At 69.3% G+C, this 17428-nt stretch overlaps 5 protein-coding genes across 5 annotated transcripts; 3 read left to right on the forward strand and 2 right to left on the reverse strand.

Moving 5' to 3' along the window:
• Positions 1-1300: 1300 nt before the first annotated feature.
• Positions 1301-4862, reverse strand: EMIHUDRAFT_203289 (hypothetical protein; the record flags this gene model as incomplete). The annotated part of the gene is made up of 8 exons (XM_005783522.1): positions 1301-2458; positions 2612-2794; positions 2858-3217; positions 3287-3595; positions 3681-3879; positions 3954-4055; positions 4349-4405; positions 4564-4862. The coding sequence occupies 8 exons, from the start codon at positions 4860-4862 to the stop codon at positions 1301-1303; spliced, it is 2667 nt and encodes an 888-aa protein (XP_005783579.1).
• A 1662-nt stretch (positions 4863-6524) lies between these two features.
• On the forward strand, positions 6525-7344 carry EMIHUDRAFT_434423 (hypothetical protein). Its single transcript, XM_005783523.1, has one exon. It carries the CDS (start codon positions 6553-6555, stop codon positions 6910-6912), a length of 360 nt encoding a protein of 119 aa, XP_005783580.1. The 5' UTR covers positions 6525-6552; the 3' UTR covers positions 6913-7344.
• Positions 7345-8688: 1344 nt separating this feature from the next.
• EMIHUDRAFT_63673 (chaperone protein dnaJ) lies at positions 8689-8925 on the reverse strand (the record flags this gene model as incomplete). The annotated part of the gene is made up of 1 exon (XM_005783524.1): positions 8689-8925. A coding segment is annotated over one exon (237 nt), but the record flags the coding sequence as incomplete, so codon positions are not given.
• A 1564-nt stretch (positions 8926-10489) lies between these two features.
• Positions 10490-13053, forward strand: EMIHUDRAFT_99372 (hypothetical protein; the record flags this gene model as incomplete). Its single annotated transcript, XM_005783525.1, has 3 exons — positions 10490-11359; positions 11661-12185; positions 12307-13053. 3 exons carry the CDS (start codon positions 10490-10492, stop codon positions 13051-13053), a joined length of 2142 nt encoding a protein of 713 aa, XP_005783582.1.
• Positions 13054-15328: 2275 nt separating this feature from the next.
• On the forward strand, positions 15329-17140 carry EMIHUDRAFT_99373 (hypothetical protein; the record flags this gene model as incomplete). Its single annotated transcript, XM_005783526.1, has 1 exon — positions 15329-17140. The coding sequence occupies one exon, from the start codon at positions 15329-15331 to the stop codon at positions 17138-17140; it is 1812 nt and encodes a 603-aa protein (XP_005783583.1).
• Between the last annotated feature and the right edge of the window lie 288 nt (positions 17141-17428).

The raw sequence follows: 17428 nt of genomic DNA on the forward strand, positions 1-17428 counted from the left end.
TTGTTAGCCGGCGAGGTGTCGCCTCGGCGAGCGGGAGATTGAGATTACCCACCAGATCACTGCGGCACCAGGACGGGCTGGTGGGCTCGGCTCAAAGTCGAGCGTGAGGGTGACCTCTCGGTCGCAGCCCGTCAGCACACTTGTAGCAAGGCGTCCAGGACGAGATTACGGGCTGCGCGCTGCATCTCGCCTGTGCTGCTGCAATGGGTTTGGGGGGCAACGGGCGCAAGAGGTAGGTGTGGCGGGTGGTGGCATGCACCCTCGCACGCAATTTATCTGCCCTGGAGCATGCCCGTTCGCGTATTGCCGTCGCGTACTCGACAGACATGAGTGACGCAGCTCTGAACATTCAGGTACGAGCGGCGTCTTGGCTGCCTGACGTGCAATGCGGCGCCATCGTGACGCTTCTGGCTGGCGGTAAGCCAGCAGTGACTTGCGGGCGGGTACGAGCTTGACGCGCGAGACAAGTCGCGAGGGTCCATCCGTGGGTGTGAGGGCCGCGCGCGCCTCTTCGAGCGAACGGGTAGCAGGGTTTACCGGCCGCTCCGCCCGCCTGTGGCCCCGCTGTGCCACACCCGCTCGGCACCATGGTGGAGGTGCAGGTGCGGGTCAGAGCGGTAGGACGAGTTTGTTTGGAGCGTAGGGCATCGCATGGCAACGACCGCAAGTACGGCTGTGAAGCGCGCCACGGTCCATCCGCGACATGGCTTGGGTCGCGCCGCGTCATCCGTCAACTTATAGAGAGAGGGTACTCGTACGTCCTAGTTGGAGATCACGGGAGCTTCGGCTACGAACGATAACAGGCCTCAAACTGGGCGTCCGGGCGGGGAAGGTAACATGGCCGAGTCAGTGCACAAGTACGAGTTCTCCCACAGCTTTTTGGTGGCCGAGGACGCGTTAGGCGTATAGAGAAGTGTGTGACACAGCGAGACCGAGTGGTTTTTTAAACAGAGCACGCGGTCATATAGAGGCCCATGATGTTAGATCTAGGCACGGGACTGGCGCGCACTGGCACTAACACAGGTACCCCGGAAAAGAATTTTACAACAAACTCTCTCTCGCACGACACTAAAACGGGGACGGAAAAAGAATTCTCGCTGCGCAAGTGCTTCAGGTGCACGCCGCTCGCCGGCGCCCGCGTGCCAGAATTGCCGGTACCCGCCCCACGGGTCCTTCGCCCCCTCTCGCACTCCTTCTTCATAACCCCCACCCCAACCCTCCCTGCAACGCCACACACACACAGCGTCTCGAGTCTGCTGTCTCTTCGCACAATCATGCAGAGAGGCCACGCTCCTCACTGCTACCGCAGCGGCTGGCTACGCTGGCCGGCCTCCTTCGCGAGGGAGGCCAGCAGCCCGGGGCTCAGCGCTGCCTCAGCCGGTGGGACCCAGCCCGGCTGCGCGTGCAGCGAGCCTGTGAGCGTCGCCTGTAGCTTCGGCAGCGTCGTGGCGCCTGCCGCCGGCACCCCGGAGGGCGGATAGTAGATATCAATGATGAGCGATACGCCAGGGCGCTGCGGCGTCGCATACGCCGAATGCCATGGCGCAGGGCGCCGGCCCTGCCCACTGAGCCTCGCCGGATTTGGAGCAACTGCTGCCGCCGGGAGTAGCAAGCACTCCGCGCGCGGCAACGGCCGGAGGCTGCAGGCATCCCCCCCTTCCCATTTCCCCGAGTGGAACTCGGCCGTGCAGCCGTCGCTGTCGCCCACGGCCTTGATCACGAGCCGCGCCGCCAGCGGCCCCAGCTCCTTTGAGCACGTCGTCGCCTGCGCCGCGTCCGCGTGCGGAGAAGGCCCATACGTGACGGCGAGCTTGGCGCCTGCGGTGCGGAAGCCTGCACGCCCAAGCGCCGCGACGAGACGCCGGGTCGACCGCGGCACCATCTTCTGCGCCTTACGAAGGCGGCCGAAATAGTACGCAGGCCTGAAGATGGAGCTGGTGAAAAAGCCAGTGAAGGCCTCCGATATTCCCGGCGTAGAGCCGTTGCGGTACAAAGGTTGGCGGAGCAGGTCCGCCACCTCCAGCCGGCTGAGCTGGTACTCAGGCGCCAATCCGCACGTGAGAACCTCTGCATAGGACACGCCCTCGCGCCAGATGCGCTCTCGGGCGGCCAGACAGGGCAGCGTCTTGACGTATGAACGTCCGAGCTTGAGCTGCTTTGCAGTCAGAGCGGCCAGCGCGTCCTCAAACGGCGAACTCGCAAGATCTGGGACGCGCGAAGCGGCCCACCCTCCGCCGGAGAGGACAGAGCACGACCGGCCCATCCGGCAGTGCACGATGACCAGCTCTTGGTCGATCGTGTAGTCTTCAGGTAGGTGCGTTTCCACGTTGGCCATCAATTGGAGAAAGGACTTGACCTCAGCGCGGTGGGCCGCGCACACATCCTCGGAGTCGGAGTCGGAGCCGGAGTCGGAGTCGGACGCGGACTCGGACTCGGACTCGGACTCCGAGTCCGACTCCTCGTAGAAGCCTGACCATCGAGTGGTGCCCCGCCCCGTTGTCTCCCCCCCCTCCCCCTCGCCGTCTGCAAGCGACGGCAGCGGGGCTGGGGGTAGCGGCGGCGCCTCGCTCCGTCGCAGCAGCGGCAGCGGCGGCGCGCCGCTCAGCCGCACCCTCGCTGCCAAATCTGCAGGCGCGCCGCTCAGCTGCACCCTCGCCGCCAGGTCTGCAGCCGCCTCGGCAAGCACCTCGCTTGCCTCCGCCGTCGGCACCTCGCTCTCCTCCGGCAGCCCTGGCGCCGACCCCTCCGGTTTCTCCTGCACCAAAGAAGCCGTTCCCGGCGCCTCTTGGCCTGCCTGCCAGAGGCGGCGTGTCGAAAGCGGACACGAATCCAGTGCTCGCCATGCACGCTCACAAACTGCAGCCAAGTGCGCGGGGAAGGGCGCAGCCGGAAGCGCAGAGCGCAACTCCCGGTAAGCTTCAGCGTCAGCCGAGGCCTGCTCCAGCTCCACCACAAGCGCCGTCAGGTAGTCCGCCTCGAGGTGGTTTTGACGTGCTGTCACGGCCGCCTCGCAGTGGCGATCGAGAGCTGCTCGGATGACGAGCCGCAAGTCGGAGGCCGCTCGGCTGGTGAGCCGCTGGGAGTCGCTCTCCCTCAACTTCCTCCTCGGCAACCTCCTCCGCTTCCTCCGCAGCTCCGCCGCCGCTGCCTCCGCCGCATCGCTCTCCGGGTCCTCGTTGTCGAGCGCCGCGCAGAGACGCCGCAAGCGAGCATCCTCCTGCGCAGAGACGGCGCGCAGAGACGCCTTTGTGTGTCGGAGTAGCACCTCTCGGCGTCTCGTCGAGACCTCGAGCAGCGCCTCGCGCGCGGCGCCCTGTGCGCCCCATCTGTGGATAGACCCCAAACCACGGCTCGCAACTCTGCTGTCCCGTAGCTCCGCCGCCGCTGCCTTCGCCGCATCGCTCATCGGATCTGCCGTCGTCTCCCGCTCGAGCGCTGCGATGAGAGGCCGCAAGCGAGCCGCGTCCTGCTCCGCGGCGGCCTGGGCCTGGAGCCGGACCGCAGCCTGCTCCCGCGCGCACGCCTGCTCCCGCGCCTGCGCCGCCTTGTGCGCGTCCGCGCGCTCGTGCGCCTCCCCCGCCTCCCTCGCCCGCGCCTACGCAGCAAGGCGGCAAACTCCTCGGGCGACGCTCGAGCGCCGGGATGAGAGGCCGCAAGCGAGCCGCGGCCTGCTCCGCCACCGAAGGCCTCTTCCTGCACTCATGCCAACGCAGCGCCTCCATGGCGCCGCTAATCCTGCCCAAATATGGATACCGCCAAAGAGCATGCGCCGCATCATCCGCCGCTTTACTGGTTATATCATCATTGCGCAGAGTCTCGACGTGCAGCCGCATACGCCTTTCGACCTCTGCATCCAAGGGCGGCCCTCCGTCGCCCCCTCTTCCCATTGGAGCCGCACGATCATGCGAGGTCCTCCAATCTAAAAACTCGAATTGCTTCGAGTCGGCTCGCACCGAGACCGCTTGGGCTCAGGCGTCGCGGCGCGTGCGTCGCGCCATTGGCTTGACGCATTGCGCCCCGAGCTCTGGTCCGCCACCACCGCTGCCGTCCGGACGCTGAAAGAGGCACGCGCCGCAGCGGGCGATGGCGCCGCGGCGGGCGGCGGCAGCGCGGCGGGCGGCGGCGGCGCGGCGGGCGGCGGCGCCGCGGCAGGCGGCGGCGCCGCCGCGGCGCCGCTGGCGGGTGGCGGCGCCGCCGTGGGCCGCGGCGCCGCGGCGGACGGCGGCGCCGCGGCGGGCGGCTGTAGAGCGGCGGTGGGCGCAGCGGCGGCGGCGGCGCAGATGCACACCACAACGTTGGCGGCATTTATCAATAGATTGGCAAAGAGCTGCCGCGCAGCGCCAAGAACCTCGCCGGCTCCAACGCACTGCTGGTGCCACAGATACGCCAGGTGGTGAAGGCCTCCCTGAGCGCAAAGAACGAGGCGGTATCATGGCTGGGCAGGGCTCGAGCAGGAGAGGGGCAGCGCGCTGCATCTCGGCAGGCGCCTGCATCTCGGCCTGCTTCTGCGCGAGGATGGTAAGCATCGGCCGATTCTGCTGGTCCGCGTACGGCGAGGTCAACCGCGCCAGCTCGCGAAGCAGCTCGTCCAGCATCGGGAGCTGGAGTCTGAGCGCTGCGTCGTCCAGCTGGCCACGCAGCAACGAGAGCGGCGCCCTTGCGAGCAGCAGCAGCCTCTCGCAGAGGCGGCCGAGGTCGCTGTCGCCCACGGCCTCGGAGAGGACGCGCACAGCGCCCAACTCAGCCATGGCGCGAACAGCCAGAGGCCTCAGCTTCGCAAAAAAGACCCAAACCAACGAACGTCCCTTCACGACGCCAGAGGCGTTTGGCGCCAGAGGCGTTTGGCGCCGGGTTTTTTGCATCAGGTCCAGCCTAACTAACCCACCCCTAGATCACCCCAAGCACACCCAAAACCGGTCCAGTGTCCCACACAACGTATGAGGACCGGCATCGTCCGTGACACACGGACCGCAAAAAAGACCCGCGCTGCCAGCGCGGCAGCGCTCTCCCTCTGCGCCCTCCTACGTGCCACGGCAGGGTTGTAGCCGAGCAGCAGGGGCCTGCGAGCAGCAGAACAGGCCCTGACCTTGCAAAGGCCCTTCTTGTTGGGCCCGCAGGCCGGGCACCGCTTCCAGCCGGCCCACGGGCACGGCACGACACCGCACGCGCAATCTTCTGCTGATGTGATGCTGCGCTCGTAGCCGTGTCAAACTGGCGATTTGGTTGGACCTTGGACGCCTGAGGCTTGGCTGTGTCCGGGTGTGCATGAAAAACGAGAAAACAGCGCTTTCGGACCGGCCGAAGTCATGTATATCCACTATTTTGATTGTGTAATCAAGCGAGATTCGCCTCGAATAGGTCCAAAAATACTCGATGGGGGGCGGTGGAAGATGATCGATCGATCTGAGATCGAGCACCACGCTTCGCAGACCCTCTCTCTAGCGGCAAGATTAGCATGGCGTCCGAGCAAGCGCTGCCCTCGCCGGAGCGGGGCAGAACAGTGAGGCCCCGTAGATGCCCGCGGCGCGCCCGCGGCGCGAGCCCGCCTCCACCTCTCCCGCCTCCTCTTCTCCCGCGGTGCGAGCCTGCCGGAAGCTGCGTGAGATTAACTGGCGATGAGCTGGCCCCAGCAAACATGCTCTCACTCAAACACGGCCACTGCACGCGCACCTGGAGACCGCGGGCGGGTCGGCGGTGGCAGACGGGCCCGGGGCGGGCCGGCGCGGCGCCGAGAGCGGCCTGGGGCCGGACACGGCAGGGCGGTTGGCCGAGCGGCTGCAAACATGGCAGAGAGGGGGGGGGGGGGGGGGGCTGCGGCCGGGGCTGAGGGTCCGCCGGGGCGGGGCGCCCCGTGATCCACCACGCTGCTCTCCACCACACGCCTCACCCCTTCCATGCCGCGCTCCCAGCACTGCATCGCTGTGCGCTCACACCCCGCCTCCCCCGCCCCCAGCCCAAGTTCAAGCGGTCCAAGATCTCGCGGCCGCAGCTGCTCGTCCTGACGCAGCATTTCGGTCCGCGCCGGCCCCGTTCGCCGCGCCACACCGCACAGCACGCCGCGCCGCCCGCCGCGCCGCCCCAAGCTCCTCCACCCGCCCAGTCCCTCCACCCCCCCCGCCCCCCCCCGCAGAGTCGGACCCGCTGCCCTCGTTCGAGAAGCGGCAGGCGCTGGCGCAGCAGCTCGACATGACGCCGCGCTCGGTGCAGATTTGGTTCCAGAACCGACGCCAGCGTTTGCTCAAGCCGCAGCGCCAGGCGGAGGGCGCGGAGGCCTCGCAGCGCTTCGAGCCAGCGTCGGGCGACGACGCCGTCTCCGAGGCGGGCTCCTCCTCGTCGTCTTCGTCGCACAGCCTCTCCCAGCCCGACGGGGTGCGGCTGCCGCTGCGGCCGACGAGCGGCACGCAGTATCCGATGATGGCGGCGCACCTCGCCAGCTTACTCGGCTTGCGGGAGGGCATCAGCGGCGGGGGCGTCGTCTCTGCTCTCGCGCAGCTCGGTGCTGCGCAAGCGGCCTGCGCCGCCGCCGACGGCGGGCAGCCGCAGCACCCGGGCATGCCCCCGCGCGGCGACAACTTGAGCGCGGGCGCCGCGCTCCTGCTCGCCCACGCGCTGCAGCAGCAGCTCGCCGGCATGGCTGCCTCCCAGCCAGTGGTTGAGCCGCCGGCCGCTGTGCAGCGCATCGTCGCCGCGCGTCCAGCGGAGGCGGCCGGCGAGGGCGTGGACGGGCTGCTACTGCTCTCTGCGTGCGCCGACGCGCAGGTCCCGGCGTCGCCCTCCTCCTCCGCCTCCTCTACCGCCTCCGCCACCGCCTCCTCCGCCGCCTCCCCGGCCGCCTCCCCGGCCGCGTCTGCCCCGCCCGCCCCCACGGCGTCTAGCCCGCCGCCGGTGCAGCTAGTGCCGCTGACCGCTTGAGGGCGCGGCCGCGACCCGGCTCGAGCGAGCTACAGCCGCTCGCCGGTCGTTCCCTGCCTCTGCTGACTCCCATGACTGCCGGCCATATTGGCACCGCATGTGTCCCCTGGTGAGAGCGTGGCGCGCTATTGTGTTTCGAGTAGTCGCGCACCTAGGCGGGCCGCATGTCGCTCTGATGGGCATGTGCGAGCCCCGCGTCCGTGCTGCGCACGCGCCGTGTGTAGACCGATACCCAGCCCTGCACCTCACGCTCCATAGCTTGTGCGTGGTGTATGTGTGGGGAGGGGTGGATGGATGATAGACGAGAGATTGGGGGCTTTCGGGCATCGGGTACTGGCACATGTGTCGCATGTCCTCACGCTCATGCGGTCATGTGTCATATCTCATGGTCTGTCTCCGTGCATTTGTTACGAGTTTACAAGAGCACCCGGCCGCGAGCTCTTGACGCATGACGGGGGCCGAGACACGTCACACGACGCTTCGATTGTTCGATAGGCTAGCCATAGACCCTCGCGCCTCGGCCAGCCGGAGGGTCCGCGGCCGGACCTGACGCCCTGACGGGGGCTCGGGGTACGGCGCGGCCTTCGCCGGTCGCGCTCGCGGGTCGTCGGACGTCGCTCGTCGGCACCGCGAGCTCGGGGCGGCCTGCGGCTCCGCGCGGCGGCGGGCAGCAAAGGGGCGCGCGCCCCCAAGACCGACCGATCCGCGAGTCCGAGGGAGAGCACGTACTCAACAGATAAACAGACCTGGATTTCTCAGGAACATCCCAATCGCACCGGTTCACACCTCCACGCCCAACCCCTCGCTCCCGTACCTCGGCAGCAACGGCTCGCGGTCCGGCTGCTGCCGCTGCGCCGCCCTAACAGGTATGTGGTCCGGAGGCGGCACGTCCCTGCCCCTCGGCTGGGGCGCGGCGGTGAGGACGCCGCACACGCAGCAGCAGCAGCAAAAGTAGACCGCCGCCCCGGCGAGCGGCGGCGCGAGCAGCGGCGCCCACGAGGCGATTGCGCCGTCGAGCCTCAGACAGAGCGCGAGCAGAGGCCAGCCGAGCAGGGCGAGGCCGACGGCGCGCGCGGCGGCGGCGTGGCGCTGCTGGCCGTGCGAAGCGGCCGCGTGCGCGGCGGCCGCGCCCAGCCCGCCGAGCAGCAGCAGCCACGCCGGAGCGGAGAGCAGCAGCCACGAGCAGCGCAGTGCCCCGTCGAGCCGCGCCGCCGCGAGGGCGAGCTGGCTGCCGCGCAGCAGCGCCGCGCCGAGCTGGCTCGCGGCCCGACCCGCCTCGCCGGGCGAGCTCGAGGCGGCGAGCGCCCGCCGCAGCCGCGCCGCCGCCCGGGCTGCCTGCCACGCCGTGAGCGCGCCCGGCGGCAGCAGCGCCCTGCTCGGCGCCAGCCTGCCGCCGTCCACAGAGGCGCACGCGAGGCCGAGCGAGGCGGCGGCGGCGAGGAGGGCGGTGAGCAGGGCCGAGGGCGCGCCGCGGCCGGAGGCGTGCCGCCCCTCGCCCGCGCGCGCCGCGCGCGAGCTGCGCGCCGCGGTGTGCGCGCCGCAGGCGGAGGCGGCGAGCAGCAGCCAGAGTGGCGCGGCGAGGAGCGAGAGCGGCGCGTCGGTCGCGCCGCTCAGGCGGGCGAGGAGCAGGCCGAGCTGGGCGGCGGCGAGCAGCACCGCGGCCGACGCCACGCCGCAGAGCACCGCGAGCATCGAGACGGGCGCGAGCGGCGGCTTGCCGTCGCCGCCTCCGGCCGCGGCAAAGGCGAGGTAGCTCTCGAAGACCCGCAGGCCCTGCTCGCCGTACCGGTCGTAGATATGCCGCTTCTCGGCGGAGCCGAGGACGTCGTACGCGCTCACGACCGCCTGGAAGCGGCCGGTCGCGCCGTCGTCGCCCGGGTTGCGGTCCGGGTGGTGGCGCAGCGACAGCTTTTTGTACGCACGCTTCACCTCCTCGTGAGTTGCGTCGGTGCGTGGCAGCTCAAGCGTCTGGTAGAGGCGAAAGCGCTCGCCGTGGCGGCGCGCGTCGAGCATGAGGGGTGGTGCGGGAGAAGTGGTGGATGGACAACCAGAGGCCGCGCCAGAGGCGCGACTAAAGAATTTCCCCCGCCAATTGAGCACGGTGTCTGCTTTCCAAAATCCTGCTCGTGCAGGTGGGGACCCTGTCCTCCTCCCCCATCCCTCGTCTGGGTTTGTCTGTTTTCTTGCTTTCTTTCTGCTCCGGTCGCTAGTCGAGAGAGATCGCCAGTGGAATAGGGAGTCCACCGTGCTGCGAGCCTGTCGCTGACGCTGTCCCTTGTCAGGAGCAGGAGAACTAGGAGAGCGCAACCAGTAGGAGGCCCGCGCCTGCCCCCGTGCCGCCGGGTGCAACCTGTCCTATACGAGAGAGGAATCCCTGGGACCCTGTCGTGTGGGTGAACCCTGCCCAGCCCCCCTCCGTGTCGATGCGCTCCCCACTCCCTTTCCCCTGTGTCCCTGATCGTCCTTACAAGATCCTGCTCGTGCAGGTGGGGACCCTGTCCTTCTCCCACCCCTCCGTTTGGCGTGCCCGTTTTATTTATTTATTTGCTCCGCTCGCACGAATTGAGCAGGGTGTCTGCTTTCTTTCTTTCTTTACATTGAGCAGAGGAGGAAGCGGGAGGAGGAGAACGACGAGAGTGGGACGACCGCGAGGGTGGCATGAAGGTTGCAGCGAGAATCGGTCGGCGAGGGACTGCGAAGGGAGATAGAAAGAGGCAGACGACCAAGGGTTAGGGTGGGCGACGGCTAGCACCACACTCCTCTCCTTAAAATCCCTGTGTGGTGGCGGCGTGCCGTCCTCCCATCCCTCCCTTGGGTTCTCTCTGCTCTTTCTTTTCTTTTACATTGAGCGAGAAAAAAGAAGGTGAGCTTCGGGGCGCCGCTCTCTTCTCTCTGTAGTCATCCCTCCCTTGGGTTGTCTGTTTTCTTTCTTTCTTTCTTTCTCTCTGTAGTCCCCGTGCGTGTCATGTGGCAGTGCGAATTGTTCTTGTTCCGTGCGGGGGGAGAGAGATTTTAGGAAACCTCTCTTGCGGGGCGCGTGAGGTCCGCACCTTCGCGACGCCGACGAGTGCGTGTGCGCTGCGCGCCGAGATGGCGAAAAAACTCCTGAGGCGCTTGCGTCCAGGAGGGGAGGGAGCATGCGTAAGATCGACCGCGGCGTCCGAGGCGGCCCACATGGCGGCCGACCAGCTGATAAGGAGGCTCTTCTCTCTTACGACTGTGATTGCTTTGTGTCCAGCAGTCCGGACCTGGTGCTACGGCCGGTGACAGTGTGCCTCGTGTCGGCTCCCGAGCCAATCGTGTGCAACGTGTGTGCGTGTGGGCCCGTCCTCCATGCTGGGAGGTGTGTAAAGACTGACTGACTGACTGGACTGGCTACCCCGTGTGGCTTTTCTTCAATCGCTGTCGTGGGATAACTTGTCATGTGAGAGAGTGCGTTGTGTTCTTGGGGGCACTTGGAGCACTTGGACCGTCATCAACCTCACATCCAGGGCCGGGGAGCTGAGAAGCCGCGCGACTTTCTCTTTCTCGCCCAGCGGACGCGCTCCACATCGCGAGGCCTCTACTTATCGCCGAGATGGCCTCGCTCCCAGCGCCCACGCGTTCTCTCGTCTCCCAGCTTCGCATCCTGTGGAGCGACATGAACTCGGCCCACCCGGGCGGGTCGCCCGCGCCCACCGAAGAGCTGGTCACCTACTCGCGCCGTTGCGGCGCCGAGATGTACCTGTGCGCCGAGGCGCTGCAGAGCGAGGTGGCGGCGGCGGCGGCGGCCGGCGGCGACCGGTCGGAGGAGGAGGAGCTCGAGGCGGAGCTGCAGCGCACCCAGTGGGCCACGTGCATCTGGGAGCTCGCGACGCTCATGCTCGTGCAGCGGCCCCTCGTCGCCGGCGAGTGCCTGCTTCCGTGGTGGCACCGCCACCTGTGCGACCCCATGGCCGAGGAGGCGGCGCACGGCCTGGTCGCCGCCGCGGCGCCCGAGGCGCAGGTTGCCTACTGGCCGACCCTCGCCGGCCTCGTCGCGCAAGGCAAGACGCGGCTGGCGGGCGACCTGCTGCGCGCGCACAGCGCCCTGCGCGCGGGCGGAGGGGACGGCGGCGGCGGCCTGCTCGCCTCGCGCTCGACGGCGCTGCTGCTGCGGCTCGACACGCTGCTCGACACCCTCCCGCGCCTGACCGAGCCCGAGATCTTCGACACTCACGACGAGGCGGCGGCGCCGTCGCTCGGCGCGCAAGAGGCGATGAGTTGCTTCCGGCTGCGGTGGCGCGTGTGGAGCGAGGACGTCGCGTCGCTGGTCGCCGACTTGGAGGCGGCGCCCGCGGGCGACGCGGAGGCGACGGCCATGTGCCGCGTCGCCCGCGTCCTCGCCTCCGCCGACGGCGCGCTGGGCGAGGCGTCCGGCGGCTCGTGGCACGGCGAGCTGGTGGGGCGGCTGCTGCTCGAGCAGCCGGTGCGGCTGCGCTGGCAGCTGTCGGGCGTCTTCTCGCCGCCGCCCGGGCCGGACGCCTTCGAGGCGTGCCCCTCCCCCCCCGAGAGACAGCACCCGCACCCCCCCGCGCGGCGGCGCCTCTCCTCTGCCCCCGTCTGTCGCCGGCCCCGCAGTGGCGCCTCGCCATCCGCCCACCCCTTCCGGCGGCCGCCCCCCCGCACCCCCGCACCTCCGCCCCCTCCGCCCACCCCGCCCATCCCGCCCCTCCGCCCCCTCCGCCCACCCCGCCCCCCCCGCCCCCCCCGCCCCCCCCGCCCTCCAGGCTTGCCTCGTCGCCCTCTTGCGCGACGATCCGTACGCCGCGATGGCTGCCATCCGGCAGGCCTTTGGCGACGGCTGGCTCATCGCCCACCTCTGGGACCTGCTCTGCCGCGCGCGCGCCGTGCGCAGCGACCCGCTCGAGGGGTCGCCCCTCTCCCTCCGCCAGTACTTCCTCCTCCAGTATGCAAAGGCCCTCGGCGGCGTGCCGCCGCTCTGGCAGCTCGCCGCCGCGTACGGCGCCGACGCCTCTCCCCAAGGCGCCGCCCCCGTCCACCGCACCGTCCTCGACGCGTCCTCGACGCGTCCCGTAGGCGGCGACCTCCTCTCCGAGCCCGGCGCCGCGGCCGAGGCGCGCGCGTGGCTGGGCGACCTCCTCCTCTCCGCCGCTCAGCACGACTCCGCCGCGCCGGCGGGCAGCACGCTGCACGCGCACAAGGTGCGCAAGCTGCTCGGCGTCTGCGAGAAGCTCGGCCTCACCGCCGCCGCCGACGCCGTCCTCCGCGCCCGCGGCGGCGCCTCGCGCGCGGTGAGCGACCCTCGGGCCCAAACCCGCCCCCCCTCCCTCGCCCCCCTCCGCCCGCCGCCGCGAGCCTCCGAGCGTCCGACACCTCTGAGCGCCTGTCATCACCTCTCGACCCCGCACGCAGGCGGCGCTCGGGTCGGACGTCGCTGTCGCCAAGCGAGCCTCGCTGCCGCTCGCCGACGGGCGCGCCGTCGAGCAGGCGCTGCTCGAGGACCTCGCCTCGCGCGCGCTCGACGAGGCGCTCGGCGGCGCCGGCGGCAGGGGCGGCGCCGGCGGCGCCGGCGAGGGCCCGTCGGCCGTCGCCGAGCTGCGCGCGATGCTCCGCTCGGGCGGCGTCGCCGGCCCCGACTACTACGCCGGCCCCGGCTGGCTGCCCGCGTACGTCGAGCTGCTCGAGCTGCTCGGCCGGATGCCCGCGGACGCGCCGCCGGCAGCCGCCCAGGCGGCGGCCCTGCGCGGGCTCCTCACCTCGCTCTGCGCCGCGCCCGCCGCGGCCTGCGTCGCCGCCGACGCACGCCCGGCCACCGCGCCGCTCCCCCTCTCCCGCCGGCTCCTCTCGCTGGCGTGCGGCCTCGACCCGCTCTCCTTGGCAGCGCTGGACCTCGCCGGGGAGGAGCCGCTCGCGCTGAGCTGCGCCGAGGCGTACTCGCTCCTCGCCCACAACGAGCAGCTGCGCGCCTCGCAGCTCTACCGCCACGCGCCGGCCGAGGGCGCGCGAGAGCCGCGGCCCCGCGCCCCGCCGACCCGCGCCGACCCGCGATCCCTCCCCCTTCTCTGCAGGCGCGGACTCGCGGCCGCACAGCCTCGCGCCCGACGAGCAGGCGCGGTCGGCCACGCTCGCCGCCTCGCTCGCCGCGGCGGTGCTGCGTGAGTCGGAGGCCGCCACGCCGCACGTGTGCTGGGCCGCGGGCTGCTGAAAACGGGGGCCCAGCCGCGGCTGGGGCGGTGGCGCAGCGGCGGTGGGCGGCATGCACCGGCTGTGCTGCCGTGCTGCACGAGTGTGGAGAGTGGGAGGGACCACTCGGCGCGGGCGCGCGAGTACGTCGTTGGGGGGAGAAAACAAATGTTCCAGTATTAGCAAGCTCAAAAAGAGGAGAACGACTTGCAAGTCCCGCCGCACACCAGCGGCGGCCCCGACGGCCGACGCCCCGTTCGCGTTCCACAAAAGGGCGCGCGGGGCTTTGTGTGTTACAAAAAAGGCTTTGCGTTGACGCTTTGAGATGATATCGATAAGGAGCGAGACTGAGGCAGCGCCCGAGGGAAAACAAAATTGAACGAATATCTTAGGGCCAAAGCCAGCCTCCCGCCCCCGCCCCCGCCCCCCGCCCGCCCGCCCGCCCGCCCGCCCGCCCGCCCGCCCGCCCGCCCCTCCCCGCCCCTCCCGCCCCTCCCCCTTTCCACCACCCCCCTCCCTAGAGCTGTTTAACATTAACTTTGGGCCTAACAGTTGCGCTATTGTTGGCTGAAATCCTCAACGTTGTTCAAGTGTTCACCCCAGCCCATGCTGTTACTGTTTGTTATTGTTGTTTACTGTTGTTCAGCGGCCAGCAAGCAGAAAACGGCAAAAAACCGGGTAAACCCCGAAATACCTGAGATTTTCCGGGTATTTTCGGGTATTACCCGCACTGGACGCTGGAGATCGTCGTGGGACACTGCCAGGCCCTCCTTATTGTTGTTCAGCCGGCCTAACGAGTAACGTTAGCTACTATGCTACTGTTGTTGGGGAGCCCCACTGTTGTTCTGTTGTTACTGTTAACACGCAACACTGTCTTAGGGTACCCCTAGGCTTAAAAGGGTGGGCCCTGGGGCGCCTGCGGCTTAAACGGCTTAAAACCTGCCCGGGCAGATTTTAAGAGCTGCTGGGCCGCCGATTCCTTAAACGGTCTTAAACGCTTAAACGGTGCGGGAGAGCTCCCGAGGTCGATGGTCCGGGAGGAGCTCCCGGTAGACGCCGGAGGCCGGGTAGCTGGCTACAATCAGCTAGCCTAGCAGCTAGCTGCACGCGTCCCCTATGCATAGTATGGCTCCTGCCAGTGCACCAGACTCTTACAGATGTGTCTTCAGAGGGGCGGGTTTTTGTGCCTAATAACGGCAGTATTGGAGAAAATGGCGCGGAACCCAGCGACGCATGGCCGGTGAGGCCGATTTTTAAACGGTCTTAAAAGAAGGACCCCCCGTGCCTGCAATCTCTTAAATGGTAATTTCAGCCCCCAAATCTCCTCATTTCTTAAAAGGTCTTAAAAAAATCCGGCCCTCAGAACCCTAGGGGTACCCTAAGAACACTGTTCAGCTCCCAACGTTAAACAGCTCTACCCCTCCCCCACCACGCACCACCACCAGCACCCCCACAAGCCACAACGCTCAACGGGTCGGTGATGGTGTCTCTCGAAGTCGAACGCGGTGTGTCCCGCTGATGGCGTGCGATGAAACGGACGTATCTTCACGGGCTCTACTGTGATGGGAGGACCGCACGCCGCCGCCACCACACAGGGATTTCGAAAGAAGGAAAGAAAGAAAACAGACAAGCCAAGGGAGGGATGGGAGCAGGGATAAAATAAATAAATAAAACGGACACACCAAACCAGGGGTGGGAGAAGGGTCCCCACCTGCACGAGCAGGATCTTGTAAGGACGATCAGGGGACACAGGGGAATTTGAGCCCGGGGTAACATCGAAATATACCTTCTCGCAGCTGCGAGACGAGCTTTCTCGGAGCGACAGCCTCAAAGAAAAAAGGGTGGATGGGTGTGGGGACGATCGCTGGTGAGGGGCGAGCGAGCGGCACATGGCCTGACAAAGAGAAAAAAATCGAAGTCTCGCGACGATATCGAATCTGACGAAAAATTACGACAAGTAAGCTCCTCTGAAAGTGGGGCACTTCAGAGGCAGAATTGACGTCAGTCTGTGGACTGTGCGCGTCGCCAGTACCTTCTCTCTCCTCCTCGTCGAACCCACCACCGTCCCCTTTCTCCTCCTATCTGTCTAGTGTGTGCCTGCTGGGGGAGCAGACGGCTTCGTTACGAAGCTGCCCCCAGCAGGCGTCTTGACGCGTATCAAAATTCTTCCCTAGAAAGAGGCTTCCGGAAATTCTTCTTCGCGGCTGGTGCTCAAACGCCGCTCACAACGACTCCAGGCGGCGGGACAGCGATGGATCCTGTCGAGCTCCTCGATCGGCAGCTCCAGGCGCTCAGCGCCCCGGTCGACGGCGACGCCGCTCACGCAGAGCTCCAGGAGGCGCGGCGGCTCATCGCGGAGCGCGACGAGGACATCCGGTCGTACGAGGGCCAGGTCAACTCGCTCGAGGCGGAGCGGCGAGGCCTGCGCGCCGACGCGGCGGCGGCGCGAGAGGAGGCCAGCCTGCTGGCGAGCGCCGCCGAGGCGGGCGAGGCGGCCACCGCCGAGCTGCAGCGGCAAGTGTCGCGCGCCGAGGCGGACGCGCGGCAAGTGCCGCGGCTGGTTTCGGCGCTCGCGCGGCTCGCGCTCGAGGGGCAGCTGCTCACGCGCGCGGTTGCGGACGCCGAGGCGGAGACGCAGGAGGCGGCTCGCGAGCGGACAGAGCTGTCGGCCTCGCTCGCGCTCGCGCAGCAGCGGGGAAACGGCGAGGCGGCGGCGCGGGCGGCGCAGGAGCGCGCCGAGTCGGAGCGGCTGCTGGCCGAGGAGCGGCGCGCCGGCGCGCGACTCCGCGGCTCGAACCAGGCGCTGGAGGAGAAGCTTGCGGCGGTGGCGGAGCAGCTGGTGAGCGAGCGCGCCTCCCTGGGGTCGGTGCGCGCGCAGGCGGTGGAGGACGCTGCGAGGGTCGGCTCGCTGGAGGTGAGGCTGCAGGCGAGCGACGAGGCGCTGGCGGCGGCGCGGGACGCGCTGGTGGCCGCGCAGGCCGACGCGGCGGCCGACGCGCGGGCTGCGGCGCGGCACGAGGCGGAGGCGATCCGGCTGGCCGTCCGTGTGGAGGCGCTCGAGCTGGCCGCGGGGCGGAGCGAGCGGGCGGCGGCGGTGCGCGGCGACGCCGAGGCGGAGGCGCGGGAGGCGGCGCAGGGCGCGGCCCGCGAGGTCGAGACCCTCCGCGCTGCGGCCAGCGCCGCGCGGGAGCTGGCCGAGTCTGCCGCAGAGAGCGCTGCGCGCGGGCACGCGGCGGAGCTGGCCCGGGCGAGAGAGGCGCACGCCAAGGAGGTGGAGGAGCTGCGCGTGCGGTGCGCCGACCTGGCGAGCGCCGCGAGCGCCGCGAGCGTGCGCGTGAGCAAGGCCGAGGCGGAGGCGCGCCGGCTCGGCCGGGCGGAGCGGCAGGGCGCCGGGCTCGAGGCGCGCGTGCGGCACCTCGAGGCGGAGCTCAAGAAGAAGTCGGAGATGGCGGAGCGGCTGCTGCGCCGCCGGAGCTCGTACGCCGCGCCGCCGCCGGCCGCGCTGCCCCCCGCCCTGGTCGGCGATTTGCTCGACCTCGACGCACCCGACTTGCCGCCGCAGCCGCTCGCGCCGCCGCCGGTCGCGACGCCGGCGCTCGCCACGCCGGCGAGCGCCGCCGCCGCCGCCCCGACGCCCAAGGGGGCGCCCTCGCCGCCCTTCAGCCTCGACGCCGTCCTCGCGGGCGCGCCGGCGGAGCCCGCCGCCGCCACTCTCTCCTCCCGCCCGGCCAGCGAGGCTGGCGAGGGAGCAGCGCCCGACGGGCCGCTAAAGGCCTTCCGGATGCCGACGCAGACGGCCGCGGCCGCAGACAAGGAGAACACGGCGGCTGCGGCGGCGGCGCGTGCGCGTGGCGCGGCCGCGAAGCCACCGCACGGGTCGCACCGCCGGGACCCGTCGCCGCTTCCGGGCGGGAGCACGCACGGGCGCGTGGGCGCGGCCGCGGTCTCCGGCCCACGGCCCGCGTCGGAGCAGCGGCGCCGGTGCAGCTTCCGCGAGGTGCCCTCGCGCTACAGGTCCCCGAGCATGCGCAGTGTCGCGCACGCTTCCGGCCAGGGCCGATGAGAAAGCTGGCGCGTTTGTGCGGAAAATGGGAACCGGTGGGAGGCCGGCCCCGCGTCAGGAGCTCTGCTGCCTTTGGAGGGCCAGTGCGCGCGCGGGACAGTACCTTGGAGTGTGAAGGCTTCGTAGCCCTCCGGTCTACTAAGTCGTCCGGAGGGCTGGAGCCAGGTCATTCATTAATGCGCGCGGGAGGGCCCAGTGCGGTGGAGGGAACCGTCAACTGACATCTGACTCCCCCCCCCCCCGCCCCCGACCGCCCCGTGTGTGTGTGCCGCCGTGTGGCCGTGCCCG

This window comes from Emiliania huxleyi (genome assembly GCF_000372725.1).
Source record: "Emiliania huxleyi CCMP1516 chromosome Unknown EMIHUscaffold_18, whole genome shotgun sequence".
Classification (NCBI taxonomy): domain Eukaryota; phylum Haptophyta; order Isochrysidales; family Noelaerhabdaceae; genus Emiliania; species Emiliania huxleyi.